General features: G+C 53.5%; 1 protein-coding gene across 7 annotated transcripts in view; it reads left to right on the top strand.

The window, feature by feature from the left end:
- Positions 1-27,141, top strand: part of cyfip2 (cytoplasmic FMR1 interacting protein 2) — a 180,223-nt gene that overhangs the window by 109,923 nt on the left and 43,159 nt on the right. For all 7 annotated transcript variants that reach the window (XM_059990728.1, XM_059990727.1, XM_059990726.1 and 4 more), the window contains 3 exons: positions 839-1,038; positions 2,075-2,162; positions 5,811-5,954. In XM_059990728.1, the coding sequence (XP_059846711.1) occupies positions 839-1,038; positions 2,075-2,162; positions 5,811-5,954 (432 nt within the window). The remainder of the gene's footprint in view (positions 1-838; positions 1,039-2,074; positions 2,163-5,810; positions 5,955-27,141) is intronic.

A 27,141-nucleotide genomic window follows, 5' to 3' on the forward strand; every position in this document is an offset into this window, starting at 1 on the left:
CTCCTCAGCAGTGGGGCAGCCCTGCTGCTGTTTACTACCCACCCTTCCAGCTCCTCAGCCCTGGGGCAGCCCTGCTGCTGCTTACTACCCACCCTTCCAGCTCCTCAGCGGTGGGGCAGCCCTGCTGCTGCTTACTACCCACCCTTCCAGCTCCTCAGCCCTGGGGCAGCCCTGCTGCTGCTTACTACCCACGCTTCCAGCTCCTCAGCGGTGGGGCAGCCCTGCTGCTGCTTACTACCCACCCTTCCAGCTCCTCAGCAGGTTGAGAAGGGCTCGATTCTCTGCCTTTAGTTGGACACCTTGCTCTCAGGGTTGAGCTGGTCATCCTGTCAGGACGGAACAGCCTCCAGTCTGGAGTTTGCAAGGATGGGAACTCGAGTCGATAGCCAGACCAGTGACATGGCTTTGAACACTGGGCCAGCCTCAGACAAGACTGAGAGAAGTTCTTCACTCTGGACCCACACTGAAATCTGCAGGCTCTTATTGTTCCAGGGGTTTATGGAGATGGGCAGCTGGTAAGACCGAAGGTTGGGCCACGAAAGTTTAGAGTGCTAGAGGGACCAAATGGATGAGAGAATCCCTCGATAGTGTCAGGAGACTGGAGGAAGGAGAATAACTTCCCCCCCTGGGCTGATCTCTACTAATGTCAGTCAGTGGGGGCATTGTCTGTAGCCTCGTCACCTTGGGAACTGGGAATCAAGCTGTGACCAAATGGTGCTTGGGTTGTGACACCTCAGGGTGTAAGGGTGTGGAGAGTAGAAGGCGTACTCCACACACTGGATATGTGGGACAGGTGTGGGCAGTGAAGGACTCAAGTCTGATATTGCCCTCTCCACAGGAACTGGAGTGGCTGTTTGAGGTGAATAAACTCACTCACCGCCTCCTCTCCAAACATATGACGCTGGATAGCTTCGATGCCATGTTCCGTGAAGCCAATCACAACGTCTCCGCTCCCTACGGGCGCATTACACTTCACGTCTTCTGGGAACTCAACTTCGATTTCCTTCCCAATTACTGTTACAACGGCTCAACCAATCGGTTAGTGTGACAGTGTTTGAGGGTCCTTGCACTGCAAGTATGTGAGGCGACGGTGTGGAGGGAGTTTCACTCCGTGTCTGACCCCGGGAGTATGTGATGGGACAGTGTGGAGGGAGTTTCACTCCATGTCTGACCCCGGGCGTGTGTGATGGGACGGTGTGGAGGGAGTTTCACTCCGTGTCTGACCCCGGGAGTGTGTGATGGGACGGTGTGGAGGGAGTTTCACTCTGTGTCTGACCCCGGGAGTGTGTGATGGGACGGTGTGGAGGGAGATTCACTCTGTGTCTGACCCCGGGAGTGTGTGATGGGATGGTGTGGAGGGAGATTCACTCAGTGTCTGACCCTGGGAGTGTGTGATGGGACAGTGTGGAGAGAGTTTCACTCAGTGTCTGACCCTGGGAGTGTGTGATGGGACAGTGTGGAGGGAGTTTCACTCAGTGTCTGACCCTGGGAGTGTGTGATGGGACGGTGTGGAGGGAGCTTCACAGTGTCTGACCCTGGGAGTGTATGATGGGATGGTGTGGAGGGAGTTTCACTCAGTGTCTGACCCTGGGAGTGTGTGATGGGACGGTGTGGAGGGAGCTTCACTCAGTGTCTGACCCTGGGTGTGTGTGATGGAACGGTATGGAGGAGGTTTCACTCAGTGTCTGACCCTGGGAGTGTGTGATGGGACAGTGTGGAGAGAGTTTCACTCAGTGTCTGACCCTGGGAGTGTGTGATGGGACAGTGTGGAGGGAGTTTCACTCAGTGTCTGACCCTGGGAGTGTGTGATGGGACAGTGTGGAGGGAGTTTCACTCAGTGTCTGACCCTGGGAGTGTGTGATGGGACGGTGTGGAGGGAGTTTCACTCAGTGTCTGACCCCGGGAGTGTGTGATGGGACAGTGTGGAGGGAGCTTTACTCTGAGTCTGACCCTGGGAGTGTGTGATGGGACAGTGTGGAGGGAGCTTTACTCTGAGTCTGACCCTGGGAGTGTGTAATTGCTGTCCTTGACTACTGAAGTTCTTAATACAAAGTGTTCTGCTCTGTTTGTCCAGGTTTGTCCGCACTGCTATCCCCTTCACCGACGAGCCTCAGAGGGACAAGCCGGCCAGTGTCCAACCCTACTACCTGTATGGGTCAAAGGTGAGTGAGGCTGGAATCAGTGGGTTGGTCACCCTGTAACAGGTTGTTGACAGTCTGCCAAATCCCTTATGTGAGTGGGGCTGGAATCAGTGGGTTGGTCACCCTGTAACAGGTTGTTGACAGTCTGCCAAATCCCTTATGTGAGTGGGGCTGGAATCACAAGGCCTGTCGTTCAACCCGTAGATCCCTTAACCTGCACCTCCCATTTTCTACCTCCTACCCAAGATCCACAAACCTGACTCTCCAGGTATAGCCATTGTTCTGCTTACTCCTGCCCCACAGAACTCATATCTGCACACCTCAACTCTGTTTTATGCCCCTGGTTCAGTCCCTTCCCACCTACATCCATGACACTTCACATGCTCTGGATCCTTTCAATGACATTAAGTTCGCTAGCCATGGATGTCCAGTTTGTATACACTTCCCTGCCCTATCAGGATGGCCTTAAAGCTCTCTGCTTCTCTCTGGACAACAGACCCAACCAATTCCCCTCTCCGTCTGGCAGAACTGGTCCTCACTCACAATAATTCTCCTTCCGCTCCTTACATCTCTTTCAAGCAAAAGGTGTAGCCATGGGCACTCGCATGGATCCCGGCTATGCCTGCCTGCCTGTCGGCTATGTGGAGCAGTCCCTGTTCCAAGCCTACACTGGAATCTCTCTCCAACTTTTCCAATGCCATTGTGACAACTGCATAGGTGAAACTTCCTATACCAATGCTGAGCTCGTCGACTTCATTGACTTTTGCCTCCAACTTCAAATTTCCAACACCTCTCTCCCCTTTCTCGCTGTCTTGTCTCCATCTCTGAAGACCTCCTGTTATCTTTTATGAACCACTGATTCTCACAGCTACCTGGACTATACCTCTTCCCACCTGTCACTTGTAAAATGGCCATCCCCTTCTCTCAGTTCCTCCACCTCTGCCATGTCTGCTCTCAGGATGTAGCTTCCCATACTGAGGTGCCCTCCTCTTCAAAGAAAGGGGCTTTCCTTCCTCCACCATCAACGCTGCCCTCAACCGCATCTCTTCCATTTCATGCGCATCTACCCTCACCCCATCCTCCCACACCTTACCAGGGATAGGGTTCCTCTTGTCCTCAGTTACCACCCCCCAGCCTCCACGTCCAGCACATCATTCTCCAGAGCTTCCAGCATCTCCAGTGGGATCCCACCACCGTGCATTTTTCACTACCCACCCCCCCACTTTCTGCTTTCCTCAGGGATCACTCCCTTGTTCATTTGTTCCACTCTCCTGATGCTTCTCCTTTCATCCTTTCAAGTGGAGCATGCCACACCTGCCCCGACACCTCCTTCCTCATTCAGGGCCCTAAACAGTCCTTCCAGGTGAGGGACTTTGAAGCGATGAGGTGACGTTTCACCTGTGAGTCTGTTGGGGTCAGCTGCTGTATCTCGTGCTCCCGGTGTGGTCTTCTGTATATCGGTGAGACCCGATGTAGATTGAGAGACAGCTTCGCCGAGCACCTTCGCTCCGTGTGCCACAAAAAATGGGATCACCTGGTGGCCATCCATTTCAATTCTACTTCCCATTCCCACTCCAACACGTTAGTCCATGGCCTTGTCTACTGTTACACTGAGGCCACACTCAGTTTGGAAGGGCAGCACCTTATATTACATCTGGGTAGCCTCCGAAATGATACTATGTACATCAATTTCCCCAACTACTTCTGGTAGTTGCCCCCCCACCTCGCCCCATCTCCTTCATCATCCCCCATTCCTGTTTTGCTCTCTCACCTCATCTGCTTACCTGCCCACTGCCTCCCTCTGGTCCCCTTCCCTTTCTTCCATGGCCTTCAGTCCTCTCCTATCCAATTCCCCCTTCTCCAGCCCTCTATCTCTTTTACCTATTGACTTCCAGCTCTTTACTTCACCCCTCCCCATCGTCCAGCTTCACATCGCACCTGCCATCTTCTGCACCTTCCTCCCCTTTTCCCACCTTATTAGCCTGACTTATTTCCTTCCTTTCTAGTCCTAATGAAAGGTCTTGGCCCAGAATGTCAACTGTTTACTCTTTTCCATAGTTGTTGCCTGACCTGCTGAGTTCCTCCAGCACTTTGTGTGTGTTGCTCTGGATTTCCAGCACCAGCAGAGTTTCTTGTGTCTGCCGACTATCTCAAGTGAGGCTGGCGTAACTGGTTTGGTCACTCTGTGAGGTCATTCACAGTCTGCCAACTCTCGAATGCCAGTGAGGCCGGAACGACCCATTCGGCTGGCCAGTGAGAGGCTGCTGACAGACTCTGCCACCTCTCTGGTGTGACCCAATGGCAACACACACAAAATGCCAGAGGAGCTCAGCGGGTCAGGCAAAAACCGTAAAAAACTGTTGATATTTTGGGCCGAGAGCCTCCATCAAGACTGGAGAGGAAGCGGGAGGGAAGGAGTACAAGCTGGGAGGTGAGGGGTGAGACCAGGTGAGGGAAGGAAGTAAGGATCTGGGAGGTGATTGGTGGGAAAGGTAAAGGGCTGGAGTAGAAGATAGGAGAGGTAAGTGGACCTTAGCAGAAAGGAAAGGAGGGAGTGCACTGGGGGAGGTGACAGGCAGGTGAGGAGAAGAGGTAGGAGGCCAGAGTGGGAAATGAAGAAGAGGGAGGGGTAAGGGGAAAATTACAAATATTGTTCAATAGTTCTATTTAATATCAGAGAATGTACATAAAACACAAACTGAAACTCCTGTTCTTCCGACATCCACGAAAACAGAAATGCCCTAAAGAATGAGTGACAGTAAAAACGTTACAACCCTAAACTCCCCCACATCCATGCCAACAATGTCCATCGGAGCCAGTCCCCTTTACCCACATTTACCCCTAAACCAGGGCTTCCCAACCTTTTTTTATGCCATGTCTGGCATTAACCAAGGGGTCTATGGACCCCAGGTTGGGAACCACTGTTCTAAACCTTTTCTCTCCACGTACCTGTCGAAGTGTCTTTTAAACAATGGTACCCACCTCTACCACTTCCTCTGGCAGCTCGTTCCATGTTCCTTCAAGAAGTGGTGGATGCAGGTTCAATTGTAACATTGAAGACAAGTTTACAGTCCTGGATGGGCTGAAGGGCCTGTTCCTAAGCTGCAGTGCTCTATGACTCCATGATTCTTGAGCAGAATTAGGCCATTCAGCCCATTGAGTTCGCTCTGCTATTCCATCATGTCTGATTTATTATTTCCCCTCGACCCCATTCCCCTGCTTTCTCCCTGTAACCTTTGATGACCCAACTAATCAAGAACCTCTGCTTTAAAGATGTCTACTCAATGACTTGGTCTCCACAGCCGTGTGTGACAATGAATTCCACAGATTCACCACTCCTCAGAAACTCCTCCTCAGAGATGAGATGTTCAGAATGGATGTCCCTCTATTCTGAGGCTGTGCCCTCTGGTCCTGGACTTCCCCACCCCTCTCCACATCCACTTTATTTAGGCTTTTCAATATTCTTTAAATTTCAATGAAATCCCCCTCATTCTGCAGTGAGTACGGGCCAGAGACATGAAATGCTTCTCATACGTTAAACCTTTCATTCCCAGGATCGTTCTCGTGAACCTTTCCCAGCACGTCCCTTCTTAGATAATGGGTTCCCCGGGTTTAAGACTGATTCCCTCTCTGATTAGTAATTCACCATGTAACTCTCTTTTTGTATAGCCACTGAACATTGCCTTCACCCACATCTATAGCGTCTTCCGCAACTTTGTGGGGCCCCCTCACTTCAAGACCATCTGCCGTCTCCTTGGATACCAAGGCATCGCTGTGGTGATGGAAGAGCTGTTGAAAATCGTCAAAAGCCTGGTAAGTATTGAGGGTGGATGCACACACTCGGCAAAGGGCCTGGGGGTGGGGGCTCCTTCCCTCCTCCCCCCAGTCTGAAATAAGAGAGGATCTCAGTTGGGTAGATACCCTCTCTACAGCTGGTTGCAGTTTGATTACAGGTTGCAGGTATCACTGAGTGGTATGGAGGGACCACTGCACAGGATGAGAAAAAGCTGCAGAAAGCTGTAAACTCAGCCAGCTTCATCGTGGGCCCTGGCCTCTCCAGTATCGTGGACACCTTCAAAAGCAGTGCCACAAGAAGGTGGAATCCATCACTAAGGGCCCCCATCACCCAGGCTGTGTTCTCTTCTCTTTGGGAAGGTAGTGAAACCTGAAAACACTCACTCAACAAGTAGGAACAAGCTTCTTTCACTCAAAATATATTTGTTACTGGAATGTATAGTTTTTTATGATAGCTGGAGGAGCAGGTAGTGTTGAGGAAACAGAGATCCTACAGAGAGTCTTAGATTGTTTTGGGAAATGGGCAGGAAGTGGTAAATGAAATACATTGTTGGTAAAGTGTGCGGTCATGCACTTTCGTAGAAGAAATAAATGGGCAGTTTATTATTTAGATGGGGAGAGAATTCAAAATGCCGAGATGCAAAGGACTTGGGGGTCCCTGTACAGGATACCCTAAAAGTTAACCTCCAGGTTGAGTTGGTGAAGAAGGCGAATGCAATGTTGTCATTCATTTCTAGAGGTACAGAATATAAGAGCAGGGATGTGATGTTGAGGCTCTATAAGGCACTCGTGAGACCACACTTGGAGTACTGTGTGCAGTTTTGGGCTCCTTATTTTAGAAAGGATATACTGACATTGGAGAGGGTTTAGAGAAGATTCACGAGAATGATTCCAGGAAAGAAAGGGGTACTGTATGTGGAACATCTGGCAGCTGTTGGTCTGTATTCCCTGGAGTTCAGGAGAATGGGGGGGGGGGGATCTCATAGAAATATTCTGAATGTTAAAAGGCCTGAACAGATTAGATATGGCAAAGTTATTTCCAATGCTAGGACAAGAGGGCACGATTTCAGGATTGAAGGACGTCCATTTAGAACAGAGATGCAGAGAAATTACTTTAGTCAGAGGGTGGTAAATCTGTGGAATTTGTTGCCACGAGAGGCTGTGGAGGCCAAGTCATTGGGTGTATTTAAGGCAGAGATAGATAGGTTCTTGATTAGCTGGGATATCAAAGGGTCTGGGGAGAAGACAGGGGAGTGAGGATGACTGGAAGAATTGGATCAGCTCATGATTGAATGGTGGAGCAGACTTGTTGGACTGAATGGCCTACTTCTGCTCCTATATTTTATGGTGTTATGGTCTTATTTGATAAGGTTCCCCATGCAAGGCTCCTTCAGAAAGTAAGGGGGCATGGGATCCAAGGAGACCTTGCTTTGTCGATCCAGGATTGGCTTGCCCCCCAGAAGGCAAAGGATGATTGTAGACGGGACATATTCTACATGGAGGTCGGTGTTCCGCAGGGATCTATTCTGGGACCCCTGCTCTTTGTGATTTTTATAAATGACCTGGATGAAGAGTGGGTTAGTAAGTTTGCTGATGACACAAAGGTTGGGGGTATTGTGGATAGTCTGGAGGTTTGTCAGAGGTTAAAGCGGGACATCGATAGGATGCAGAACTGGGCTGAGAAGTGGCAGATGGACTTCAACCCAGATAAGTGTGAAGTGGTTCATTTTGGTAGGTTGAATTTGAAGACAGAATATAATATAAATGGTAAGACTCTTGGCAGTGTGGAGGATCTGAGGCATCTTGGGGTCCATGTCAATAGGACAGGTTGACAGTTTTGTTGAGAAGATGTATGGTGTGTTGGCATTCATCAATTGTGGGATTGAGTTCAAGAGCTGTGAGGTAATGTTACGGCTGTATAAGACCTTAGACCCCACTTGGAGAACTGTGTTCAGTTCTGGTTTCCTCACTACAGGAATTATGTGGATACTATAGAAAGAGTGCAGAGGAGATTTGCAAGGATGATGCCTGGATCGGGGAGCATACCTTATGAGAATAGGTTCAGTGTACTTGGCCTTTTCCCCTTGGAGCGACGAAGGATGAGAGGTGACCTGAAAGAAGTGTAAAAGATAATGAGGAGTATTGATTGTGTGGATAGTAAGAGGCTTTTTTCCAGGGCTGAAATGGCTAGCATGAGAGGACACAGTTTTAAGGTGTTTGGAAATAGGTATGGGGCATATGTCAGGGGTATGTTTTTCACACAGAGAGTGGTGGGTGGGGTAATGCACTACCAGCAGTGGTGGTGGAAGCGGATAAAATAAGGTCCTTTAAGAGCATCTTAGATAGGTACATGGAGCTTTGAAATATAGAGTGCTTTGCGCTAGGGAAATTCTAGGCAGTTTCATGCTCGGCACAACATTGTGGGGTGAAGGGGCTGTAAGTGCTATAAATTTCTATGTGTTCATGGACCATTCCGAAATCTGATGCTGGAGGGGAAGAAGCTGTTCCTGAATCATAGAATGTGTGTCTGCAGGGTTTGAATAAAACCCTTAATGGTAGATCATAACATCAGACCATAAGACATAAGAATAGAACCAGGCCATTCAGTCCATCGAGTCTGCTCTACCATTCCATCACAGCTGATTCATTTCCCTCCCAATCCCATTCTTCTGGCTTCACCCTATAACTTTTGACGCCTTGTCTAATTGAGAAGCTATCAACCTCTGCCTAAAAAAATCCCTCCTCGTCTCTGTTCTGAATGGACGTCTCACCCTCTATTTGGGGCTGTGCCCTTTGATCCTGGACTCACCCCCCAACGAAACCATCCTCTCCACATCCACGCTACCTAGGCCTTTCAATGTTTGATAGGCTTCAATGAGATTCACCCTCATTCTTCTAAATTCCAGTGAGATCAGGCCCAGAGCCATCAGTCACTTCTCAGATGAAAACAATTTCATTCCCGAAATCATTTTTGTGAACCTCCTCTGAACCCTCCCCACTGTCAGCACACCAATGAGAAGAGGACATATCGTGGGTGATGAGTGCTGCCTTCTTGTGTCACCACCTCTTGAGGATTTCATGGCCAGTGCCCATGACATGTCCTGGATACAGAGGTCAGGCACCCTGGATCCTGGGTTGGAGAAATGTGTGGTGGGAATGCCTGGTTTTGGGGAAGTGTCTGGTGGGAGTGCCTGGTTTTGGGGAAGTGTCTGGTGGGAGTGCCTGGTTTTGGGGAAGCGTCTGGTGGGAATGCCTGGTTTTGGGGAAGTGTCTGGTGGGAGTGCCTGGTTTTGGGGAAGTGTCTGGTGGGAATGCCTGGTTTTGGGGAAGTGTGTGGTGGGAATGCCTGGTTTTGGGGAAGTGTGTGGGTGGGAGTGCCTGGTTTTGGGGAAGTGTCTGGTGGGAGTGTCTGGTTTTGGGGAAGTGTCTGGTGGGAATGCCTGGTTTTGGGGAAGTGTGTGGTGGGAGTGCCTGGTTTTGGGGAACTGTCTGGTGGGAGTGCCTGGTTTTGGGGAAGTGCGTAGTGGGAGTGGCTGGTTTTGGGGAAGTGTCTGGTGGGAGTGCCTGGTTTTGGGGAAGCGTCTGGTGGGAATGCCTGGTTTTGGGGAAGTGTCTGGTGGGAGTGCCTGGTTTTGGGGAAGTGTCTGGTGGGAATGCCTGGTTTTGGGGAAGTGTCTGGTGGGAGTGGCTGGTTTTGGGGAAGTGTCTGGTGGGAATGCCTGGTTTTGGGGAAGTGTCTGGTGGGAATGGCTGGTTTTGGGGAAGTGTCTGCTGGGAATGCCTGGTTTTGGGGAATTGTCTGGTGGGAATGCCTGGTTTTGGGGAAGTGTCTGGTGGGAGTGCCTGGTTTTGGGGAAGTGTGTGGTGGGAATGCCTGGTTTTGGGGAAGTGTGTGGGTGGGAGTGCCTGGTTTTGGGGAAGTGTCTGGTGGGAGTGTCTGGATTTGGGGAAGTGTGTGGTGGGAATGCCTGGTTTTGGGGAAGTGTGTGGTGGGAGTGCCTGGTTTTGGGGAACTGTCTGGTGGGAGTGCCTGGTTTTGGGGAAGTGTGTGGTGGGAGTGGCTGGTTTTGGGGAAGTGTGTGGGTGGGAGTGCCTGGTTTTGGGGAAGTGTCTGGTGGGAATGCCTGGTTTTGGGGAAGTGTCTGGTGGGAATGGCTGGTTTTGGGGAATTGTCTGGTGGGAGTGGCTGGTTTTGGGGAAGTGTCTGGTGGGAATGCCTGGTTTTGGGGAAGTGTCTGGTGGGAATGCCTGGTTTTGGGGAAGTGTCTGGTGGGAATGCCTGGTTTTGGGGAATTGTCTGGTGGGAGTGCCTGGTTTTGGGGAAGTGTCTGGTGGGAATGCCTGGTTTTGGGGAAGTGTGTGGGTGGGAGTGGCTGGTTTTGGGGAAGTGTGTGGTGGGAATGGCTGGTTTTGGGGAAGTGTGTGGGTGGGAGTGGCTGGTTTTGGGGAAGTGTGTGGTGGGAATGCCTGGTTTTCGGGAAGTGTGTGGGTGGGAGTGCCTGGTTTTGGGGAAGTGTCTGGTGGGAGTGCCTGGTTTTGGGGAAGTGTCTGGTGGGAGTGCCTGGTTTTGGGGAAGTGTCTGGTGGGAGTGCCTGGTTTTGGGGAAGTGTCTGGTTGGAATGCCTGGTTTTGGGGAAGTGTGTGGTGGGAATGCCTGGTTTTGGGGAAGTGTGTGGGTGGGAGTGCCTGGTTTTGGGGAAGTGTCTGGTGGGAGTGTCTGGTTTTGGGGAAGTGTCTGGTGGGAATGCCTGGTTTTGGGGAAGTGTGTGGTGGGAGTGCCTTGTTTTGGGGAACTGTCTGGTGGGAGTGCCTGGTTTTGGGGAAGTGTGTGGGTGTGAGTGCCTGGTTTTGGGGAAGTGTCTGGTGGGAATGCCTGGTTTTGGGGAAGTGTCTGGTGGGGATGGCTGGTTTTGGGGAAGTGTGTGGTGGGAATGCCTGGTTTTGGGGAAGTGTCTGGTGGGAATGCCTGGTTTTGGGGAAGTGTGTGGGTGGGAGTGGCTGGTTTTGGGGAAGTGTGTGGTGGGAATGGCTGGTTTTGGGGAAATGTGTGGGTGGGAGTACCTGGTTTTGGGGAAGTGTCTGGTTGGAATGCCTGGTTTTGGGGAAGTGTGTGGTGGGAATGCCTGGTTTTGAGGAAGTGTGTGGGTGGGAGTGGCTGGTTTTGGGGAATTGTCTGGTGGGAATGCCTGGTTTTGGGGAAGTGTGTGGGTGGGAGTGCCTGGTTGTTGGGAAGTGTGTGGTGGGAGTGCCTGGTTTTGGGGAAGTGTGTGGGTGGGAGTGGCTGGTTTTGGGGTATTGTCTGGTGGGAGTGCCTGGTTTTGGGGAAGTGTGTGGTGGGAATGCCTGGTTTTGGCGAAGTGTCTGGTGGGAATGCCTGGTTTTGGGAAATTGTCTGGTGGGAATGCCTGGTTTTGGGGAAGTGTGTGGTGGGAGTGCCTGGTTTTGGGGAACTGTCTGGTGGGAGTGCCTGGTTTTAGGGGAAGTGTGTGGGTGGGAGTGGCTGGTTTTGGGGAATTGTCTGGTGGGAATGCCTGGTTTTGGGGAAGTGTGTGGTGGGAATGCCTGGTTTTGGGGAAGTGTGTTGGTGGGACTGCCTGGTTTTGGGGAAGTGTGTGGTGGGAGTGGCTGGTTTTGGGGAAGTGTGTGGGTGGGAGTGCCTGGTTTTGGGGAAGTGTCTGGTGGGAATGCCTGGTTTTGGGGAAGTGTGTGGTGGGAGTGCCTGGTTTTGGGGAAGTGTCTGGTGGGAGTGTCTGGTTTTGGGGAAGTGTCTGGTGGGAATGCCTGGTTTTGGGGAAGTGTGTGGTGGGAGTGCCTGGTTTTGGGGAAGTGTGTGGTGGGAGTGGCTGGTTTTGGGGAAGTGTGTGGGTGGGAGTGCCTGGTTTTGGGGAAGTGTCTGGTGGGAATGCCTGGTTTTGGGGAAGTGTCTGGTGGGAATGGCTGGTTTTGGGGAATTGTCTGGTGGGAGTGGCTGGTTTTGGGGAAGTGTCTGGTGGGAATGCCTGGTTTTGGGGAAGTGTCTGGTGGGAGTGCCTGGTTTTGGGGAAGTGTCTGGTGGGAATGGCTGGTTTTGGCGAAGTGTCTGGTGGGAATGCCTGGTTTTGGGGAAGTGTGTGGTGGGAATGCCTGGTTTTGGGGAAGTGTCTGGTGGGAATGCCTGGTTTTGGGGAAGTGTGTGGTGGGAATGCCTGGTTTTGGGGAAGTGTCTGGTGGGAGTGCCTGGTTTTGGGGAAGTGTCTGGTGGGAATGCCTGGTTTTGTGGAAGTGTCTGGTGGGAGTGGCTGGTTTTGGTGAAGTGTCTGGTCGGAATGCCTGGTTTTGGGGAAGTGTCTGGTGGGAGTGGCTGGTTTTGGGGAATTGTCTGGTGGGAGTGGCTGGTTTTGGGGAAGTGTCTGGTGAGAGTGGCTGGTTTTAGGGAAGTGTCTGGTGGGAATGCCTGGTTTTGGGGGTGTCTGGTGGGAGAGGCTGGTTTTGGGGAATTCTCTGGTGGGAGTGGCTGGTTTTGGGGAAGTGTCTGGTGGGAATGCCTGGTTTTGGGGAGATGTCTGGTGGGAGTGCCTGGTTTTGGGGACGTGTCTGGTGGGAATGCCTGGTTTTGGGGAAGTGTGTGGTAGGAATGCCTGGTTTTGGGGAAGTGTGTGGCTGGGAGTGGCTGGTTTTGGGGAAGTGTGTGGTAGGAATGCCTGGTTTTGGGGAAGTGTGTGGCTGGGAGTGGCTGGTTTTCGGGAAGTGTCTGGTGGGAATGCTTGATTTTGGGGAATTGTCTGGTGGGAGTGGCTGGTTTTGGGGAATTGTCTGGTGGGAGTGGCTGGTTTTGGGGAAGTTTCTGGTGGGAGTGGCTGGTTTTGGGGAATTGTCTGGTGGGAGTGGCTGGTTTTGGGGAAGTGTCTGGTGAGAATGCCTGGTTTTGGGGGTGTCTGGTGGGAGTGGCTGGTTTTCGGGAATTCTCTGGTGGGAGTGCCTGGTTTTGGGGAAGTGTCTGGTGGGAATTCCTGGTTTTGGGGAAGTGTCTGGTGGGAGTGGCTGGTTTTGGGGAAGTGTCTGGTGGGAATGCCTGTTTTTGGGGAATTGTCTGGTTGGAGTGGCTGGTTTTGGGGAAGTGTCTGGTGGGAATGCCTGGTTTTGGGGAAGTGTCTGGTTGGAATGCCTGGTTTTGGGGGTGTCTGGTGGGAGTGGCTGGTTTTGGGGAATTCTCTGGTGGGAGTGCCTGGATTTGGGGAAGTGTCTGGTGGGAATGCCTGGATTTGGGGAAGTGTCTGGTGGGAATGCCTGGTTTTGGGCAATTGTCTGTTGGGAGTGGCTGGTTTTGGGGAAGTGTCTGCTGGGATTGCCTGGTTTTGGGGAAGTGTCTGGCGGGAATGCCTGGTTTTGGGGAAGTGTCTGGTGGGAATGCCTGGTTTTGGGGAGAATGTCTGGTGGGAGTGGCTGGTTTTGGGGAAATGTGTGGGTGGGAGTGGCTGGTTTTGGGGAAGTGTCTGGTGGGAATGCCTGGTTTTGGGGAATTGTGTGGTGGGAATGCCTGGTTTTGGGGAAGTGTCTGGTGGGAGTGGCTGGTTTTGGGGAAGTGTGTGGTGGGAATGGCTGGTTTTGGGGAAGTGTGTGGTGGGAATGGCTGGTTTTGGGGAAGTGTGTGGTGGGAATGGCTGGTTTTGGGGAAATGTGTGGGTGGGAGTGCCTGGTTTTGGGGAAGTGTCTGGTTGGAATGCCTGGTTTTGGGGAAGTGTGTGGTGGGAATGCCTGGTTTTGAGGAAGTGTCTGGTGGGAGTGCCTGGTTTTGGGGAAGTGTGTGGTGGGAATGCCTGGTTTTGGGGAAGTGTCTGGTGGGAATGCCTGGTTTTGGGAAATTGTCTGGTGGGAGTGCCTGGTTTTGGGGAAGTGTCTGGTGGGAATGCCTGGTTTTGGGGAAGTGTGTGGGTGGGAGTGGCTAGTTTTGGGGAATTGTCTGGTGGGAATGCCTGGTTTTGGGGACGTGTCTGGTGGGAATGCCTGGTTTTGGGGAAGTGTGTTGGAGGGAGTGCCTGGTTTTGGGGAAGTGTGTGGTGGGAGTGGCTGGTTTTGGGGAAGTGTGTGGGTGGGAGTGCCTGGCTTTGGGGAAGTGTCTGGTGGGAATGCCTGGTTTTGGGGAAGTGTGTGGTGGGAGTGCCTGGTTTTGGGGAAGTGTGTGGTGGGAGTGCCTGGTTTTGGGGAAGTGTGTGGTGGGAGTGGCTGGTTTTGGGGAAGTGTGTGGGTGGGAGTGCCTGGCTTTGGGGAAGTGTCTGGTGGGAATGCCTGGTTTTGGGGAAGTGTGTGGTGGGAGTGCCTGGTTTTGGGGAAGTGTCTGGTGGAGTCTCTGGTTTTGGGGAAGTGTCTGGTGGGAGTGCCTGGTTTTGGGGAAGTGTCTGGTGGGAATGCCTGGTTTTGGGGAAGTGTCTGCTGGGAATGGCTGGTTTGGGGGAATTGTCTGGTGGGAGTGGCTGGTTTTGGGGAAGTGTCTGGTGGGAATGCCTGGTTTTGGGGAATTGTCTAGTGGGAGTGCCTGGTTTTGGGGAAGTGTCTGGTGGGAATGGCTGGTTTTGGGGAAGTGTCTGGTGGGAATGCCTTGTTTTGGGGAAGTGTGTGGTGGGAATGCCTGGTTTTGTGGAAGTGTCTGGTGGGAATGCCTGGTTTTGGGGAAGTGTGTGGTCGGAATGTCTGGTTTTGGGGAAGTGTCTGGTGGGAGTGCCTGGTTTTGGGGAATTGTCTGGTGGGAGTGCCTGGTTTTGGGGAAGTGTCTGGTGGGAATGCCTGGTTTTGGGGAAGTGTGTGGGTGGGAGTGGCTGGTTTTGGGGAAGTGTGTGGTGGGAATGGCTGGTTTTGGGGAAATGTGTGGGTGGGAGTGCCTGGTTTTGGGGAAGTGTCTGGTTGGAATGCCTGGTTTTGGGGAAGTGTGTGGTGGGAATGCCTGGTTTTGAGGAAGTGTCTGGTGGGAGTGCCTGGTTTTGGGGAAGTGTGTGGTGGGAATGCCTGGTTTTGGGGAAGTGTCTGGTGGGAATGCCTGGTTTTGGGAAATTGTCTGGTGGGAATGCCTGGTTTTGGGGAAGTGTCTGGTGGGAGTGGCTGGTTTTGGGGAAGTGTCTGGTGGGAATGCCTGGTTTTGGGGAAGTGTCTGGTGGGAGTGGCTGGTTTTGGGGTATTGTCTGGTGGGAGTGGCTGGTTTTGGGGAAGTGTCTGGTGAGAGTGGCTGGTTTTAGGGAACTGTCTGGTGGGAATGCCTGGTTTTGGGGGTGTCTGGTGGGAGAGGCTGGTTTTGGGGAATTCTCTGGTGGGAGTGGCTGGTTTTGGGGAAATGTGTGGGTGGGAGTGGCTGGTTTTGGGGAAGTGTCTGGTGGGAATGCCTGGTTTTGGGGAATTGTGTGGTGGGAATGCCTGGTTTTGGGGAAGTGTCTGGTGGGAGTGGCTGGTTTTGGGGAAGTGTGTGGTGGGAATGGCTGGTTTTGGGGAAGTGTGTGGTGGGAATGGCTGGTTTTGGGGAAGTGTGTGGTGGGAATGGCTGGTTTTGGGGAAATGTGTGGGTGGGAGTGCCTGGTTTTGGGGAAGTGTCTGGTTGGAATGCCTGGTTTTGGGGAAGTGTGTGGTGGGAATGCCTGGTTTTGAGGAAGTGTCTGGTGGGAGTGCCTGGTTTTGGGGAAGTGTGTGGTGGGAATGCCTGGTTTTGGGGAAGTGTCTGGTGGGAATGCCTGGTTTTGGGAAATTGTCTGGTGGGAGTGCCTGGTTTTGGGGAAGTGTCTGGTGGGAATGCCTGGTTTTGGGGAAGTGTGTGGGTGGGAGTGGCTGGTTTTGGGGAATTGTCTGGTGGGAATGCCTGGTTTTGGGGACGTGTCTGGTGGGAATGCCTGGTTTTGGGGAAGTGTGTTGGAGGGAGTGCCTGGTTTTGGGGAAGTGTGTGGTGGGAGTGGCTGGTTTTGGGGAAGTGTGTGGGTGGGAGTGCCTGGCTTTGGGGAAGTGTCTGGTGGGAATGCCTGGTTTTGGGGAAGTGTGTGGTGGGAGTGCCTGGTTTTGGGGAAGTGTGTGGTGGGAGTGCCTGGTTTTGGGGAAGTGTGTGGTGGGAGTGGCTGGTTTTGGGGAAGTGTGTGGGTGGGAGTGCCTGGCTTTGGGGAAGTGTCTGGTGGGAATGCCTGGTTTTGGGGAAGTGTGTGGTGGGAGTGCCTGGTTTTGGGGAAGTGTCTGGTGGAGTCTCTGGTTTTGGGGAAGTGTCTGGTGGGAGTGCCTGGTTTTGGGGAAGTGTCTGGTGGGAATGCCTGGTTTTGGGGAAGTGTCTGCTGGGAATGGCTGGTTTTGGGGAATTGTCTGGTGGGAGTGGCTGGTTTTGGGGAAGTGTCTGGTGGGAATGCCTGGTTTTGGGGAATTGTCTAGTGGGAGTGCCTGGTTTTGGGGAAGTGTCTGGTGGGAATGGCTGGTTTTGGGGAAGTGTCTGGTGGGAATGCCTTGTTTTGGGGAAGTGTGTGGTGGGAATGCCTGGTTTTGGGGAAGTGTGTGGTGGGAATGCCTGGTTTTGAGGAAGTGTCTGGTGGGAGTGCCTGGTTTTGGGGAAGTGTGTGGTGGGAATGCCTGGTTTTGGGGAAGTGTCTGGTGGGAATGCCTGGTTTTGGGAAATTGTCTGGTGGGAATGCCTGGTTTTGGGGAAGTGTCTGGTGGGAGTGGCTGGTTTTGGGGAAGTGTCTGGTGGGAATGCCTGGTTTTGGGGAAGTGTCTGGTGGGAGTGGCTGGTTTTGGGGTATTGTCTGGTGGGAGTGGCTGGTTTTGGGGAAGTGTCTGGTGAGAGTGGCTGGTTTTAGGGAACTGTCTGGTGGGAATGCCTGGTTTTGGGGGTGTCTGGTGGGAGAGGCTGGTTTTGGGGAATTCTCTGGTGGGAGTGGCTGGTTTTGGGGAAATGTGTGGGTGGGAGTGGCTGGTTTTGGGGAAGTGTCTGGTGGGAATGCCTGGTTTTGGGGAATTGTGTGGTGGGAATGCCTGGTTTTGGGGAAGTGTCTGGTGGGAGTGGCTGGTTTTGGGGAAGTGTGTGGTGGGAATGGCTGGTTTTGGGGAAGTGTGTGGTGGGAATGGCTGGTTTTGGGGAAGTGTGTGGTGGGAATGGCTGGTTTTGGGGAAATGTGTGGGTGGGAGTGCCTGGTTTTGGGGAAGTGTCTGGTTGGAATGCCTGGTTTTGGGGAAGTGTGTGGTGGGAATGCCTGGTTTTGAGGAAGTGTCTGGTGGGAGTGCCTGGTTTTGGGGAAGTGTGTGGTGGGAATGCCTGGTTTTGGGGAAGTGTCTGGTGGGAATGCCTGGTTTTGGGAAATTGTCTGGTGGGAGTGCCTGGTTTTGGGGAAGTGTCTGGTGGGAATGCCTGGTTTTGGGGAAGTGTGTGGGTGGGAGTGGCTGGTTTTGGGGAATTGTCTGGTGGGAATGCCTGGTTTTGGGGACGTGTCTGGTGGGAATGCCTGGTTTTGGGGAAGTGTGTTGGAGGGAGTGCCTGGTTTTGGGGAAGTGTGTGGTGGGAGTGGCTGGTTTTGGGGAAGTGTGTGGGTGGGAGTGCCTGGCTTTGGGGAAGTGTCTGGTGGGAATGCCTGGTTTTGGGGAAGTGTGTGGTGGGAGTGCCTGGTTTTGGGGAAGTGTGTGGTGGGAGTGCCTGGTTTTGGGGAAGTGTGTGGTGGGAGTGGCTGGTTTTGGGGAAGTGTGTGGGTGGGAGTGCCTGGCTTTGGGGAAGTGTCTGGTGGGAATGCCTGGTTTTGGGGAAGTGTGTGGTGGGAGTGCCTGGTTTTGGGGAAGTGTCTGGTGGAGTCTCTGGTTTTGGGGAAGTGTCTGGTGGGAGTGCCTGGTTTTGGGGAAGTGTCTGGTGGGAATGCCTGGTTTTGGGGAAGTGTCTGCTGGGAATGGCTGGTTTTGGGGAATTGTCTGGTGGGAGTGGCTGGTTTTGGGGAAGTGTCTGGTGGGAATGCCTGGTTTTGGGGAATTGTCTAGTGGGAGTGCCTGGTTTTGGGGAAGTGTCTGGTGGGAATGGCTGGTTTTGGGGAAGTGTCTGGTGGGAATGCCTTGTTTTGGGGAAGTGTGTGGTGGGAATGCCTGGTTTTGTGGAAGTGTCTGGTGGGAATGCCTGGTTTTGGGGAAGTGTGTGGTGGGAATGTCTGGTTTTGGGGAAGTGTCTGGTGGGAGTGCCTGGTTTTGGGGAATTGTCTGGTGGGAGTGCCTGGTTTTGGGGAAGTGTCTGGTGGGAATGCCTGGTTTTGGGGAAGTGTGTGGGTGGGAGTGGCTGGTTTTGGGGAAGTGTGTGGTGGGAATGGCTGGTTTTGGGGAAATGTGTGGGTGGGAGTGCCTGGTTTTGGGGAAGTGTCTGGTTGGAATGCCTGGTTTTGGGGAAGTGTGTGGTGGGAATGCCTGGTTTTGAGGAAGTGTCTGGTGGGAGTGCCTGGTTTTGGGGAAGTGTGTGGTGGGAATGCCTGGTTTTGGGGAAGTGTCTGGTGGGAATGCCTGGTTTTGGGAAATTGTCTGGTGGGAATGCCTGGTTTTGGGGAAGTGTCTGGTGGGAGTGGCTGGTTTTGGGGAAGTGTCTGGTGGGAATGCCTGGTTTTGGGGAAGTGTCTGGTGGGAGTGGCTGGTTTTGGGGTATTGTCTGGTGGGAGTGGCTGGTTTTGGGGAAGTGTCTGGTGAGAGTGGCTGGTTTTAGGGAACTGTCTGGTGGGAATGCCTGGTTTTGGGGGTGTCTGGTGGGAGAGGCTGGTTTTGGGGAATTCTCTGGTGGGAGTGGCTGGTTTTGGGGAAAGTGTCTGGTGGGAATGCCTGGTTTTGGGGAGATGTCTGGTGGGAGTGCCTGGTTTTGGGGACGTGTCTGGTGGGAATGCCTGGTTTTGGGGAAGTGTGTGGTAGGAATGCCTGGTTTTGGGGAAGTGTGTGGCTGGGAGTGGCTGGTTTTGGGGAAGTGTCTGGTGGGAATGCTTGATTTTGGGGAATTGTCTGGTGGGAGTGGCTGGTTTTGGGGAATTGTCTGGTGGGAGTGGCTGGTTTTGGGGAAGTTTCTGGTGGGAGTGGCTGGTTTTGGGGAATTGTCTGGTGGGAGTGGCTGGTTTTGGGGAAGTGTCTGGTGAGAATGCCTGGTTTTGGGGGTGTCTGGTGGGAGTGGCTGGTTTTGGGGAATTCTCTGGTGGGAGTGCCTGGTTTTGGGGAAGTGTCTGGTGGGAATTCCTGGTTTTGGGGAAGTGTCTGGTGGGAGTGGCTGGTTTTGGGGAAGTGTCTGGTGGGAATGCCTGTTTTTGAGGAATTGTCTGGTTGGAGTGGCTGGTTTTGGGGAAGTGTCTGGTGGGAATGCCCGGTTTTGGGGAAGTGTCTGGTGGGAATGCCTGGTTTTGGGGGTGTCTGGTGGGAGTGGCTGGTTTTGGGGAATTCTCTGGTGGGAGTGCCTGGATTTGGGGAAGTGTCTGGTGGGAATGCCTGGATTTGGGGAAGTGTCTGGTGGGAATGCCTGGTTTTGGGCAATTGTCTGTTGGGAGTGGCTGGTTTTGGGGAAGTGTCTGCTGGGAATGCCTGGTTTTGGGGAAGTGTCTGCTGGGAATGCCTGGTTTTGGGGAAGTGTCTGGTGGGAATGCCTGGTTTTGGGGAGAATGTCTGGTGGGAGTGGCTGGTTTTGGGGAAGTGTCTGGTGAGAATGCCTGGTTTTGGGGAAGTGTCTGGTGGGAATGCCTGGTTTTGGGGAATTGTGTGGTGGGAATTCCTGGTTTTGGGGAAGTGTCTGGTGGGAGTGCCTGGTTTTGCGGAAGTGTCTGGTGGGAGTGCCTGGTTTTGGGGAAGTCTGGTGGGAGTGCCTGGTTTTGGGGAAGTGTGTGGTGGGAATGGCTGGTTTTGGGGAAATGTGTGGGTGGGAGTGCCTGGTTTTGGGGAAGTGTCTGGTTGGAATGCCTGGTTTTGGGGAAGTGTGTGGTGGGAATGCCTGGTTTTGAGGAAGTGTCTGGTGGGAGTGCCTGGTTTTGGGGAAGTGTGTGGTGGGAATGCCTGGTTTTGGGGAAGTGTCTGGTGGGAATGCCTGGTTTTGGGAAATTGTCTGGTGGGAATGCCTGGTTTTGGGGAAGTGTCTGGTGGGAGTGGCTGGTTTTGGGGAAGCGTCTGGTGGGAATGCCTGGTTTTGGGGAAGTGTCTGGTGGGAGTGGCTGGTTTTGGGGAGAATGTCTGGTGGGAGTGGCTGGTTTTGGGGAAATGTGTGGGTGGGAGTGGCTGGTTTTGGGGAAGTGTCTGGTGGGAATGCCTGGTTTTGGGGAATTGTGTGGTGGGAATTCCTGGTTTTGGGGAAGTGTCTGGTGGGAGTGCCTGGTTTTGCGGAAGTGTCTGGTGGGAGTGCCTGGTTTTGGGGAAGTCTGGTGGGAGTGCCTGGTTTTGGGGAAGTGTGTGGTGGGAATGGCTGGTTTTGGGGAAATGTGTGGGTGGGAGTGCCTGGTTTTGGGGAAGTGTCTGGTTGGAATGCCTGGTTTTGGGGAAGTGTGTGGTGGGAATGCCTGGTTTTGAGGAAGTGTCTGGTGGGAGTGCCTGGTTTTCGGGAAGTGTGTGGTGGGAATGCCTGGTTTTGGGGAAGTGTCTGGTGGGAATGCCTGGTTTTGGGAAATTGTCTGGTGGGAATGCCTGGTTTTGGGGAAGTGTCTGGTGGGAATGCCTGGTTTTGGGAAATTGTCTGGTGGGAATGCCTGGTTTTGGGGAAGTGTCTGGTGGGAGTGGCTGGTTTTGGGGAAGCGTCTGGTGGGAATGCCTGGTTTTGGGGAAGTGTCTGGTGGGAGTGGCTGGTTTTGGGGAATTGTCTGGTGGGAGTGGCTGGTTTTGGGGAAGTGTCTGGTGAGAGTGGCTGGTTTTAGGGAACTGTCTGGTGGGAATGCCTGGTTTTGGGGGTGTCTGGTGGGAGAGGCTGGTTTTGGGGAATTCTCTGGTGGGAGTGGCTGGTTTTGGGGAAAGTGTCTGGTGGGAATGCCTGGTTTTGGGGAGATGTCTGGTGGGAGTGCCTGGTTTTGGGGACGTGTCTGGTGGGAATGCCTGGTTTTGGGGAAGTGTGTGGTAGGAATGCCTGGTTTTGGGGAAGTGTGTGGCTGGGAGTGGCTGGTTTTGGGGAAGTGTCTGGTGGGAATGCTTGATTTTGGGGAATTGTCTGGTGGGAGTGGCTGGTTTTGGGGAATTGTCTGGTGGGAGTGGCTGGTTTTGGGGAAGTTTCTGGTGGGAGTGGCTGGTTTTGGGGAATTGTCTGGTGGGAGTGGCTGGTTTTGGGGAAGTGTCTGGTGAGAATGCCTGGTTTTGGGGGTGTCTGGTGGGAGTGGCTGGTTTTGGGGAATTCTCTGGTGGGAGTGCCTGGTTTTGGGGAAGTGTCTGGTGGGAATTCCTGGTTTTGGGGAAGTGTCTGGTGGGAGTGGCTGGTTTTGGGGAAGTGTCTGGTGGGAATGCCTGTTTTTGAGGAATTGTCTGGTTGGAGTGGCTGGTTTTGGGGAAGTGTCTGGTGGGAATGCCTGGTTTTGGGGAAGTGTCTGGTGGGAATGCCTGGTTTTGGGGGTGTCTGGTGGGAGTGGCTGGTTTTGGGGAATTCTCTGGTGGGAGTGCCTGGATTTGGGGAAGTGTCTGGTGGGAATGCCTGGATTTGGGGAAGTGTCTGGTGGGAATGCCTGGTTTTGGGCAATTGTCTGTTGGGAGTGGCTGGTTTTGGGGAAGTGTCTGCTGGGAATGCCTGGTTTTGGGGAAGTGTCTGCTGGGAATGCCTGGTTTTGGGGAAGTGTCTGGTGGGAATGCCTGGTTTTGGGGAGAATGTCTGGTGGGAGTGGCTGGTTTTGGGGAAATGTGTGGGTGGGAGTGGCTGGTTTTGGGGAAGTGTCTGGTGGGAATGCCTGGTTTTGGGGAATTGTGTGGTGGGAATTCCTGGTTTTGGGGAAGTGTCTGGTGGGAGTGCCTGGTTTTGCGGAAGTGTCTGGTGGGAGTGCCTGGTTTTGGGGAAGTCTGGTGGGAGTGCCTGGTTTTGGGGAAGTGTCTGGTGGGAGTGGCTGGTTTTGGGGAAGTGTCTGGTGGGAATGCCTGGTTTTGGGGAAGTGTCTGGTGGGAGTGCCTGGTTTTGGGGAAGTGTCTGGTGGGAATGCCTGGTTTTGGGGAACTGTCTGGTGGGAGTGGCTGGTTTTGGGGAGATGTCTGGTGGGAGTGGCTGGTTTTGGGGAAGTGTGTGGGTGGGAGTGGCTGGTTTTGGGGAAGTGTGTGGTGGGAATGCCTGGTTTTGGGGAAGTGTCTGGTGGGAGTGCCTGGTTTTGGGGACGTGTCTGGTGGGAATGCCTGGTTTTGGGGAAGTGTGTGGTAGGAATGCCTGGTTTTGGGGAAGTGTGTGGCTGGGAGTGGCTGGTTTTGGGGAAGTGTCTGGTGGGAATGCTTGATTTTGGGGAATTGTCTGGTGGGAGTGGCTGGTTTTGGGGAATTGTCTGGTGGGAGTGGCTGGTTTTGGGGAAGTTTCTGGTGGGAGTGGCTGGTTTTGGGGAATTGTCTGGTGGGAGTGGCTGGTTTTGGGGAAGTGTCTGGTGAGAATGCCTGGTTTTGGGGGTGTCTGGTGGGAGTGGCTGGTTTTGGGGAATTCTCTGGTGGGAGTGCCTGGTTTTGGGGAAGTGTCTGGTGGGAATTCCTGGTTTTGGGGAAGTGTCTGGTGGGAGTGGCTGGTTTTGGGGAAGTGTCTGGTGGGAATGCCTGTTTTTGAGGAATTGTCTGGTTGGAGTGGCTGGTTTTGGGGAAGTGTCTGGTGGGAATGCCCGGTTTTGGGGAAGTGTCTGGTGGGAATGCCTGGTTTTGGGGGTGTCTGGTGGGAGTGGCTGGTTTTGGGGAATTCTCTGGTGGGAGTGCCTGGATTTGGGGAAGTGTCTGGTGGGAATGCCTGGATTTGGGGAAGTGTCTGGTGGGAATGCCTGGTTTTGGGCAATTGTCTGTTGGGAGTGGCTGGTTTTGGGGAAGTGTCTGCTGGGAATGCCTGGTTTTGGGGAAGTGTCTGCTGGGAATGCCTGGTTTTGGGGAAGTGTCTGGTGGGAATGCCTGGTTTTGGGGAGAATGTCTGGTGGGAGTGGCTGGTTTTGGGGAAGTGTCTGGTGAGAATGCCTGGTTTTGGGGAAGTGTCTGGTGGGAATGCCTGGTTTTGGGGAATTGTGTGGTGGGAATTCCTGGTTTTGGGGAAGTGTCTGGTGGGAGTGCCTGGTTTTGCGGAAGTGTCTGGTGGGAGTGCCTGGTTTTGGGGAAGTCTGGTGGGAGTGCCTGGTTTTGGGGAAGTGTGTGGTGGGAATGGCTGGTTTTGGGGAAATGTGTGGGTGGGAGTGCCTGGTTTTGGGGAAGTGTCTGGTTGGAATGCCTGGTTTTGGGGAAGTGTGTGGTGGGAATGCCTGGTTTTGAGGAAGTGTCTGGTGGGAGTGCCTGGTTTTGGGGAAGTGTGTGGTGGGAATGCCTGGTTTTGGGGAAGTGTCTGGTGGGAATGCCTGGTTTTGGGAAATTGTCTGGTGGGAATGCCTGGTTTTGGGGAAGTGTCTGGTGGGAGTGGCTGGTTTTGGGGAAGCGTCTGGTGGGAATGCCTGGTTTTGGGGAAGTGTCTGGTGGGAGTGGCTGGTTTTGGGGAGAATGTCTGGTGGGAGTGGCTGGTTTTGGGGAAATGTGTGGGTGGGAGTGGCTGGTTTTGGGGAAGTGTCTGGTGGGAATGCCTGGTTTTGGGGAATTGTGTGGTGGGAATTCCTGGTTTTGGGGAAGTGTCTGGTGGGAGTGCCTGGTTTTGCGGAAGTGTCTGGTGGGAGTGCCTGGTTTTGGGGAAGTCTGGTGGGAGTGCCTGGTTTTGGGGAAGTGTGTGGTGGGAATGGCTGGTTTTGGGGAAATGTGTGGGTGGGAGTGCCTGGTTTTGGGGAAGTGTCTGGTTGGAATGCCTGGTTTTGGGGAAGTGTGTGGTGGGAATGCCTGGTTTTGAGGAAGTGTCTGGTGGGAGTGCCTGGTTTTCGGGAAGTGTGTGGTGGGAATGCCTGGTTTTGGGGAAGTGTCTGGTGGGAATGCCTGGTTTTGGGAAATTGTCTGGTGGGAATGCCTGGTTTTGGGGAAGTGTCTGGTGGGAATGCCTGGTTTTGGGAAATTGTCTGGTGGGAATGCCTGGTTTTGGGGAAGTGTCTGGTGGGAGTGGCTGGTTTTGGGGAAGCGTCTGGTGGGAATGCCTGGTTTTGGGGAAGTGTCTGGTGGGAGTGGCTGGTTTTGGGGAATTGTCTGGTGGGAGTGGCTGGTTTTGGGGAAGTGTCTGGTGAGAGTGGCTGGTTTTAGGGAACTGTCTGGTGGGAATGCCTGGTTTTGGGGGTGTCTGGTGGGAGAGGCTGGTTTTGGGGAATTCTCTGGTGGGAGTGGCTGGTTTTGGGGAAAGTGTCTGGTGGGAATGCCTGGTTTTGGGGAGATGTCTGGTGGGAGTGCCTGGTTTTGGGGACGTGTCTGGTGGGAATGCCTGGTTTTGGGGAAGTGTGTGGTAGGAATGCCTGGTTTTGGGGAAGTGTGTGGCTGGGAGTGGCTGGTTTTGGGGAAGTGTCTGGTGGGAATGCTTGATTTTGGGGAATTGTCTGGTGGGAGTGGCTGGTTTTGGGGAATTGTCTGGTGGGAGTGGCTGGTTTTGGGGAAGTTTCTGGTGGGAGTGGCTGGTTTTGGGGAATTGTCTGGTGGGAGTGGCTGGTTTTGGGGAAGTGTCTGGTGAGAATGCCTGGTTTTGGGGGTGTCTGGTGGGAGTGGCTGGTTTTGGGGAATTCTCTGGTGGGAGTGCCTGGTTTTGGGGAAGTGTCTGGTGGGAATTCCTGGTTTTGGGGAAGTGTCTGGTGGGAGTGGCTGGTTTTGGGGAAGTGTCTGGTGGGAATGCCTGTTTTTGAGGAATTGTCTGGTTGGAGTGGCTGGTTTTGGGGAAGTGTCTGGTGGGAATGCCTGGTTTTGGGGAAGTGTCTGGTGGGAATGCCTGGTTTTGGGGGTGTCTGGTGGGAGTGGCTGGTTTTGGGGAATTCTCTGGTGGGAGTGCCTGGATTTGGGGAAGTGTCTGGTGGGAATGCCTGGATTTGGGGAAGTGTCTGGTGGGAATGCCTGGTTTTGGGCAATTGTCTGTTGGGAGTGGCTGGTTTTGGGGAAGTGTCTGCTGGGAATGCCTGGTTTTGGGGAAGTGTCTGCTGGGAATGCCTGGTTTTGGGGAAGTGTCTGGTGGGAATGCCTGGTTTTGGGGAGAATGTCTGGTGGGAGTGGCTGGTTTTGGGGAAATGTGTGGGTGGGAGTGGCTGGTTTTGGGGAAGTGTCTGGTGGGAATGCCTGGTTTTGGGGAATTGTGTGGTGGGAATTCCTGGTTTTGGGGAAGTGTCTGGTGGGAGTGCCTGGTTTTGCGGAAGTGTCTGGTGGGAGTGCCTGGTTTTGGGGAAGTCTGGTGGGAGTGCCTGGTTTTGGGGAAGTGTCTGGTGGGAGTGGCTGGTTTTGGGGAAGTGTCTGGTGGGAATGCCTGGTTTTGGGGAAGTGTCTGGTGGGAGTGCCTGGTTTTGGGGAAGTGTCTGGTGGGAATGCCTGGTTTTGGGGAACTGTCTGGTGGGAGTGGCTGGTTTTGGGGAGATGTCTGGTGGGAGTGGCTGGTTTTGGGGAAGTGTGTGGGTGGGAGTGGCTGGTTTTGGGGAAGTGTGTGGTGGGAATTCCTGGTTTTGGGGAAGTGTGTGGGTGGGAGTGGCTGGTTTTGCGGAAGTGTCTGGTTGGAATGCCTGGTTTTGGGGAAGTGTCTGGTGGGAATGGCTGGTTTTGTGGACGTGTGTGGTGGGAATGCCTGGTTTTGGGAAATTGTCTGGTGGAAGTGCCTGGTTTTGGGGAAGTGTCTTTTGGGAATGCCTGGTTTTGTGGAAGTGTGTGGGTGGGAGTGGCTGGTTTTGGGGAATTGTCTGGTGGGAATGCCTGGTTTTGGGGAAGTGTGTGGGTGGGAGTGCCTGGTTGTTGGGAAGTGTGTGGTGGGAGTGCCTGGTTTTGGGGAAGTGTGTGGGTGGGAGTGGCTGGTTTTGGGGTATTGTCTGGTGGGAGTGTCTGGTTTTGGGGAAGTGTCTGGTGGGAATGCCTGGTTTTGGGGAAGTGTGTGGGTGGGAGTGGCTGGTTTTGGGGTATTGTCTGGTGGGAATGCCTGGTTTTGGGGAAGTGTGTGGTGGGAGTGGCTGGTTTTGGGGTATTGTCTGGTGGGAGTGTCTGGTTTTGGGGAAGTGTCTGGTGGGAATGCCTGGTTTTGGGGAAGTGTCTGGCGGGAGTGGCTGGTTTTGGGGAAGTCTGGTGGGAGTGTCTGGTTTTGGGGAAGTGTCTGGTGGGAGTGCCTGGTTTTGGGGAAGTGTGTGGTGGGAGTGCCTGGTTTTGGGGAATTGTCTGGTGGGCGTGCCTGGTTTTGGGGAATTGTCTGGTGGGAGTGGCAGGTTTTGGGGAATTGTCTGGTGGGAGTGCCTGGTTTTGGGGAAATGTCTGGTGGGAGTGCCTGGCTTTGAGGAATTCTCTGGTGGGAGTGCCTGGTTTTGGGGAAGTGTCTGGTGGGAATGCATGGTTTTGGGGAAGTGTCTGGTGGGAGTGGCTGGTTTTGGGGAAGTGTCTGGTGGGAATGCCTGGTTTTGGGGAAGTGTCTGGTGGGAGTGCCTGGTTTTGGGGAAGTGTCTGGTGGGAATGCCTGGTTTTGGGGAAGTGTCTGGTGGGAATGCCTGGTTTTGGGGAAGTGTCTGGTGGGAGTGCCTGGTTTTGGGGAAGTGTCTGGTGGGAATGCCTGGTATTGGGGAGATGTCTGGTGGGAGTGGCTGGTTTTGGGAAAGTGTGTGGGGGGGAGTGGCTGTTTTTGGGGAAGTGTGTGGTGGGAATGGCTGGTTTTGGGGAAGTGTGTGGGTGGGAGTGGCTGGTTTTGGGGAAGTGTGTGGGTGGGAGTGGCTGGTTTTGGGGTATTGTCTGGTGGGAGTGTCTGGTTTTGGGGAAGTGTCTGGTGGGAATGCCTGGTTTTGGGGAAGTGTCTGGCGGGAGTGGCTGGTTTTGGGGAAGTGTCTGGTGGGAATGCCTGGTTTTGGGGAAGTGTCTGGTGGGAATGCCTGGTTTTGGGGAAGTGTGTGGGTGGGAGTGCCTGGTTTTGGGGAAGTGTCTGGTGGGAGTGCCTGGTTTTGGGGGAGTGTCTGGTGGGAGTGCCTGGTTTTGGGGAAGTGTCTGGTGGGAATGCCTGGTTTTGGGGAAGTGTGTGGGTGGGAGTGCCTGGTTT

This window comes from Hypanus sabinus, chromosome 15 (genome assembly GCF_030144855.1).
Source record: "Hypanus sabinus isolate sHypSab1 chromosome 15, sHypSab1.hap1, whole genome shotgun sequence".
Taxonomy (NCBI): domain Eukaryota; kingdom Metazoa; phylum Chordata; class Chondrichthyes; order Myliobatiformes; family Dasyatidae; genus Hypanus; species Hypanus sabinus.